This window comes from Citrus clementina, unplaced genomic scaffold (genome assembly GCF_000493195.1).
Source record: "Citrus clementina cultivar Clemenules unplaced genomic scaffold, Citrus_clementina_v1.0 scaffold_8, whole genome shotgun sequence".
Classification (NCBI taxonomy): Eukaryota; Viridiplantae; Streptophyta; class Magnoliopsida; order Sapindales; family Rutaceae; genus Citrus; species Citrus x clementina.
Window position 1 is genome coordinate 18,056,742 of NW_006262022.1, and position 7,544 is coordinate 18,064,285.

The following is a 7,544-nucleotide window of genomic DNA, read 5'->3' on the forward strand; positions in this document are numbered from 1 at the left end:
TTAGTATTATAATTTTAGCTTTTTTGAATCATAATTGATTTATAAGTTAAGAATTTAAGTTTTCTTTTTTATTTTTAAAGTCCTTTTCAATTTTAATTATATTATTCTAATTTATAAAATTATTTTTTTTAAAAAGTTGTGGGCCTGGGCTTTGTCTGGACTTTTTTTGCCACCCCTAGGCACAATATGAAATTAGATTAATCACTTACAATTACCGATCCAGTTATACATTGTAATTTTTTATGGATTGGCATAAGAAATACAAAGAAAATTATTAGAGTATATAGGGACAGAATTTAATCTTTATTCAGCTTTTATCATGTGCACATCATTTTTTTCCTACTATGTACTTTAAATTCCTTTATCATTTCCTATATAAAAAAATCTTTATTATTTGTTTATGATATAGCGCTGTCCATTTCTTCTTTTATACTTGCTGTCACTGAAAACTCCTATGAGGAAATATGTGGAGAGAATTAAGAAGATGTTACTAAGAATAGACAAGTAAAGAATTTAAAAACGTTAATTATAATTAGAAAGAATAATATTATTTATTTTGTAGGGCCCGATTTTTATTAATTTTTCATTGAAAAAGAAATTCAAATCAGTATTAATTTCAGCCATTTCATTAATTATGATTAAAAATTTATGTTAAAAAAGGGAACTCTCAATCCTGGCCCATAACAAAATAATAATAATAATAATGAAGATAACATGCTAAATCCTTTATCCATTAAGCTTAATTGGGAGCGAATTGACATAAAAGCCAAAACATAATTTGACTTTCTATTCCCTCTTTCCATTTTTAGTAAATTCTTTTAGTTGTTAAGCAAATCATTAGTCCTCAACGACTACCTCTTAAAGGTTTTTTTTTTTTTTTTACTGTTACGTTGGAGAATTTATCATTTAAAATTTTTAATAATAATAATAATAATTATTATTATTATATAGAGATAGGATAAATTAAAAGTTCCCACAAATTTTCGATCATTTATTAGAGTGATTTATGCTTCCAAAGTTGAGATACAAAGTTTACATCTTAAATAATATGTCACAATTCAATAATTTTCGTGTGTTTGATAATATTTTTATAAAAATTTATTTTCCAATACCAACACTAATAAATAAAGAGTAATGATACAGTCACAAACTCTTGTACAAATTTATTTTGTACAAACTGATGTGGCATGATAAGATTGGTTGAATTAAATATCACTTGGCCCACATGATTTGTTTTTATTAATTTATATTTTCATTCAACCAATAAATTAATGCCACGTCAGTTTGTACAAAATAAGTTTGTACAAGAGTTTATAACTGTATCATTACTCATAAATAAATGACACATCACGTATTTATTTACTTTAAAACTCCGTGATTAGTGTTAAAATATCGAACTAAACTTATTAATTGATAAATTAAAGGAAAAAAAGAAGTGCTTAACAAATGAACGAAAAGAACAATATAAGTTGTTAACGTTAGAAATTTCAGATGAAAGAAACTAATGATACCTTATATAAATAAAACGTGCAAAATGAAATTTAGGGGGTGGGGTCATTGAGATGATTAATTTTAATCAAATCAAGTATATCTAAGCAAAATGTAAACAACCGGTAACGATCACATCATTGTCTAATACGAATTTTAAACAAAATGATTAGAAAGAATGTGAAGAAATTTAATCATTAATTTTGTGTAAAGATGGGGACGAATCGAAGCTGATCAGCTAGTACGAGTCAATGCTGAATTCAACCGCACAAGTAAATTGATTGATTGATGGAACTTGATGTGTTCGCGGAAAAAAAAAAAAAAATCCATCAGTTTTTCAATGGCTAAAAAGGTTGGGTGAACTTTTGCTGTGCTTTCGAATTAAGTTCCATTAATATGTAGCAAATAAGTTTGTAGTACATGTTTACAAATTACACTAAAAACATCTCCAATAGGTGTTGATTATGGTGTATAAACTATTGGATTTTAATGATTTTTTTTTTTTACATTTTAATAGAATTAATGAGTAATAATGTCTCAATCTTTTCATTTGCGATCTATCTCAAAATGTACATGTAATTTGAACATCAAATGACATATACATTCTCACAAGATTTTTTTTTTTAATTCATAGTATTTATAAAATATCGAAACGTTAGATCTATCATCTGTGCACAATAACAAAAAATCAAAGCACATGCGTGGTTGCGTACTCTCTAAAAAACGTCGATTGTAACCTTTAAGAAGAAGGGTGTCAAAATTTTACGTCGCTTCATTAAAAATGTATATAAGTATGTATTTATATATATATCACTTTTCTCAAACAGTATGACATCTTTTTGGTGAATTTAAAAATAAAAACTGCAAATATAGATTAAAGTGGATAATTTTAATCTGTGTGAAATCAAATAATTTCAAATAGTATTAGAACTAGACTTCCCTCAAATAATTTAAAATATTATTAGAGCTAGACTTGCCTCGAATTGCGGGCTAAAAATCTCATAGTTTGGCTAGAGATAGCGTACATCTAAGACTTTTTCAAGTGACTCAAAAGAAAATATATTTTGACATACTCTAAGAGTTTGTGTGGAGCTGATTGATTCAATTGGTAAAACTTATTTGAAGATTATACTATGGGTTTGGAGTAAAAATTCTAATAGTGCAATTTTTTTTTAATCTGATGAAATATTTTTATAGTTATAGGATAAATAATTTCATTGGTTTTAAACTTTAAATCTTTATACTTAAGTTATCTATAAATTACTCCTAAAAAGTTGAATATTTAAAATGATCTCAGACCGTTTAAAATTATATTAGAATGTAAATTAATGAGATAAACTAATAATAATTGAAGCCATTAATAGGATTAACACGAGGTTAAAAAGAAAAGATTGTGCGACTAATCCACTGCCTTAGTTACTGCAATCTATTAATTTCACCAAATAAATTTGGAATAACACTAATTTTTTTTTACAAAAACTTAAATAATTGGCTTTACGAAATGAATTTGTGGAAATGGTGGACGTATAATATCCTGAAATGCTACTTTTCACATTCAATATGTAATTTGAATTTATAATATGCAATGACTCAAAAATTGAGTCAAAAAATTATTAAAGAGTTTGAAGGTCAAGAGACCACCCATGTCTTGGAAATTAAACACCTTAATTAAATTTTAATTACTACAAAGTTTCAATAATTAATTCAATTGTTACTCACTAAACCACACAACTAATGAAAGTAATTGACAAATAACTAAAGTATTTGTACGGCAACTGTCGGTAGATTTTAGGATGTTAAGATGTTTTAATCAAGATAAAAAAAAAATCACGTTGAGAAAGAAGGGAAGAACGAGCAAAAAGTAAACTAGAGAGAAAATAAAACTACCCCAGGTGTTATTCTTTCGAACCCCATTCTATTTCTCACATTCAAGAAAAGATGGGATTGCTTAATTATAACAGAGGCCTGTGAAAGAAATTATTGATAAAATTTGAAAGTTTAACGGAAAATGTTTTGGGGTTTGCTGGGTAAAATGTCGCAGTTAATTAGTTCAACATAAACATTTTTCATTTTTGTTTTAATATAATTTATTTATCACAAACCCAATCTATAGATACTAACCCTACAAATACTACAAGCAGAGAACAAACTAATTCTCATCAAATGCTACTCGTGAGGAGAATTCAAAAGTTCTCTTTTTATTTTACTTACGATCGATCTAACCAAATGAATTGTCTTAAGAATTGCAAAATCTAGCATAGGGGTTTAATTGTTTTATTGTCTTTTATTTTGTTTAATATTTTGTTGGTCAATAAAGTAACTGAATTTTAAATCTGAGTTTCTCTATTCAATCTTAAATTGCAGTGATACTGTGGGTGAGGCTATTTGCTTAATGTTTTTCTTTTTCAGAATATTCATTTTCTCAGAACACTCATTATTTAAATTTAAAGAACTAAATTTTTACTCTGAATACTCTAACATTTTCAATATTAATTGCCTTAATTTGAATCATGCGTGCCTTTTACTTTAATTAATTGTTTACGGGTAAATAAAATGTTTCAGCATAGATTTCAATTAATATTCTTCCAAGACATGCTTGTTTATGCATTTTAGATTAATCTTTTGGGCTTTAATATCTACATAATAGATTAAAAAATAATATTAATAATTAGTATTCATAACTGCTGCCAATTAATGGAAAAACTAAATTAAAAAAATTGAATCTATATTATCAGGTTTATATTTTTAAAGATCTGACTTTTAATTTTCATTCTTATGAGTTTCATGTCTGGCAAACCACACATGGGAAGAAAAATAAAATAATCTTCTTTGTTTTGTATAATATAGCTTCTAATTAGCTATAAGAGATCAATTATATAAAAAGTTCATGCAATTTACGCAGGAGATTCATACAAAACTAAAGCGAAACATTTATTTCGGAGATGTTATTACATGCCACATTCCAAGACAACAAGATTATATGTATGATCTTAAATTTTATAATCTAAAACCAGTGCTGACCACTTATAGGCAAAAAAAAAAGGAATTGTTCTTTTTTTTAAAAAAAAATTATGTTCATTTAAGTAAAGGACACTTGGGTAATAAAATTTTTTATTTTGAAAATAAGGGTAAGGTTATTCAAACCCACTATAATACTCAATTAACCCTTTTGCTCAATAAACCCATAAACAAAATTTAAAAATTTATCTTTTACTCAATAAACTCACCTACATGCCAAATATACTCTTTATATATACTTGAAAGTGAAAACCCTTTATTGGTTAAGGGACTATAAATTTTCAATGGTTCATAAAAAAAATATAAAACACCAATTTCTTTTACTGCAAATTCATGGTATAAAAATATTTTTTTTCCCATTAATTTTCATACTTGCAACAATAAGCAACTAAACAATTTGAAATAATTGGTCACTTGGGCCACTAATTTTCAACAGCAAAGCACAATTAGAATATGCAACAAATGAAAATTGGTAATTATTCATGAAAATTTTTAGCAAGAAGATATTTTTGTGGGTTTGTAGAAACTAAAAAGGTGGGTCCAAAGATAATGTTTATTTTTCATTTTTTAAAGTTATCTAATCCTTTTAGGCAATTTTACATTGGGGTATTTTGAAAAAAAAAATTTACTTAAAATTTAGGTTTATAAAGTAGTTTTAAAGGTTCAAATAGCCTCACCTTTAAAATAAATGGGTAACGTAAGGTTTAGAGTGTAAATGACCTCGCCCTATGATGAATTTCTTTTTACCATTTGAATATATCTTCAACTACGGCCGATAAAATGGTAGTCTAGGCTATCAAATATTTAATGTTGAAGTTTCAAATTTGGATTTGAGTTAAGTATTAAGATGACATTTTTGCTAACCTTTCTTAAAATGCAATTAGTAATTATCGGATAAAACTATAAAATTAATTAAATCTTAAACATATATTGTTTTACCTGCATGTATGACAAAAGATTATGAAGAGTTGAGTACAAATTAGTTCAGTGCTGGATCCAAATCCTTCAAATAGAATGACATAAATATAATTCTCAATCAATGTAATTGTGCAGGACCAAGATTCTCTCTTTATTTGACTTTAAGTTTCTTAAGCAAAATACACGTGGATGATAGTGATTAGTCGATAAGAATATTAATATATTTAAATCTCAATCTCAGTACTCTTCATAATAAACATGTGACACGGCATCTTTAAAAAGGGTAAAACGATCAAACTCCCTGTAGTTTGTCAAAATATCTGATTTTCTCCCTCACATTTCAAAACCCTCTATTGTTAAAAAAATTGATTTTTATTATCTTTTACTATTTTACATTAAATATGGTAAAATTCACAATTAATCAATAAAAATTTTAGAGGAAAAATAGGATTCCTCACAAGTCATAAACAAATGAATTTTGATGGATTTCTAAAAATGGAAGGGGAAAAATAATGATATATATTTTTATATATAATAGCTAATTTTGATCATTTATCTAAGCATTATGGCAATAGCAAAGAACTCATATTAGGAGAAAATACTAAGCATTATGGCAATAGGGGTTTATAACATGCATCCACGCTATACTTTATCAACATATAGCAATGATCAAGACCATTATAATAACATACACTTATGGCAAAGATCAAGTGCACTATGTGATTAAATTAGAACATTTGGCAAGAATCAAGAACATTATAAAAATGAATTCCAAATTATAAATCCCAATTAGTATTTTTCAAATCGGACAATGTAGCCATTTTGAGTTAACTAATAAGAGATTTTTCTATATTGTCAACTTGGATCTAGTTTCGATTGGTTAAGAATGTATAGCATTTAAATTTTAGCCTCTCAAGCTCAGATTTTTCCACCTATTTTTGCTATTGAGCTTGCATACAATAAGGGTTAGAGAACTTTGTGACTAAAATCTGATTCGATGTTGGTTTTACATTTTGTTTTAAGACAATAAGTCACACTTCAATAAAGTTGCCTCGTTAGCGGAGGTTTAAAAACAAAAGGCAATTAAATTTTAATTGTACATTACTATAATTGGATGCATGGCACAGGATTATAAAAATATAAGTGTAAAAAATCTGAATGCTAGATCCAAATCAAGAAATATAGACATTACAGAGAAATCTCTTATTAATTAGTTCAAAATGGTTACAATATCCAATTTAAAAAATATCTACTAACTAATTGCTATGATTGAAAAAATTAATAATACATGTATAGAAATTGAACTCCTCACTCATGTGAGTAAATTCATCTCTGGTGACAAACATTAATCCCCTCATGTCCATAGTTGTTTTTTTCCTCTGAATTGTAAACGTTAAAAAGGGGCCAGGGCATTAATATCATCGCCCCCCTCGTACGCTACAGAAAGCCAAGATGGTTTATTGAGATTTAAGCGTTAGAGATAGAGAGATTTCACTCCCACCCACTCATTTTCTCAATCATAGCAACCAAATTTAATGTACACATACACACAAAACACAACACAACATACACACAATCTCTCTCTCTTTCTCTCATAATAATAACAATAATGAACCACACATTACAAACAAAAAATAAAAGAAAAGAAAACCCACTACTATACATATACTCTCCCCTACACTTCACTCCCGATCAGACTTGTCCTTTCAGATTTTTTTCTTCTCTTTTTATCACCATTTTCTCTCTCTCTCTCTCCAAATAATTATTATTTATACATGAAATCAAACCATTTTGTTTTGTTTTCTTCTTCTTCTTCTTCTTCTTCGTCTTTGTCTTTCTTTTAATTTGTTCAAGATTTGATTGATTAATAATAGAACTCTTTGCGTTTCTATTGTTTGTCGGTACATTTCTTGATCTCCACTGAAACTATGTCACTGGACTTGGCATCTGAACGTGTTTGTTATGTTCACTGCAACTACTGCAACACCATTTTAGCGGTATAGTAATTCCACTGAGTTCTCTTTCTTCCTCTTTCTTTTCATATGTTTCTATAGCTGAATTCGGCATCAAACCATGTGAATGGTGAGTGGTAACTTGCTTGTGGGGGAGAATATATAAAG

The 7,544-nt window shown here is 27.4% G+C and overlaps 1 protein-coding gene across 2 annotated transcripts in view; it reads left to right on the top strand.

Annotated features, from left to right (window-relative positions):
- The first annotated feature begins 7,052 nt into the window (after positions 1–7,052).
- The window catches only part of LOC18035037 (putative axial regulator YABBY 2), a 6,125-nt gene continuing 5,633 nt past the window's right edge, over positions 7,053–7,544 (top strand). The window contains exon 1 of one of the 2 annotated variants that reach the window (XM_006423997.2): positions 7,053–7,421. In XM_006423997.2, the coding sequence (XP_006424060.2) occupies positions 7,353–7,421 (69 nt within the window). In that variant the 5' untranslated portion in view covers positions 7,053–7,352. The remainder of the gene's footprint in view (positions 7,422–7,544) is intronic. The other variant, XM_006423998.2, reaches the window with a different exon arrangement.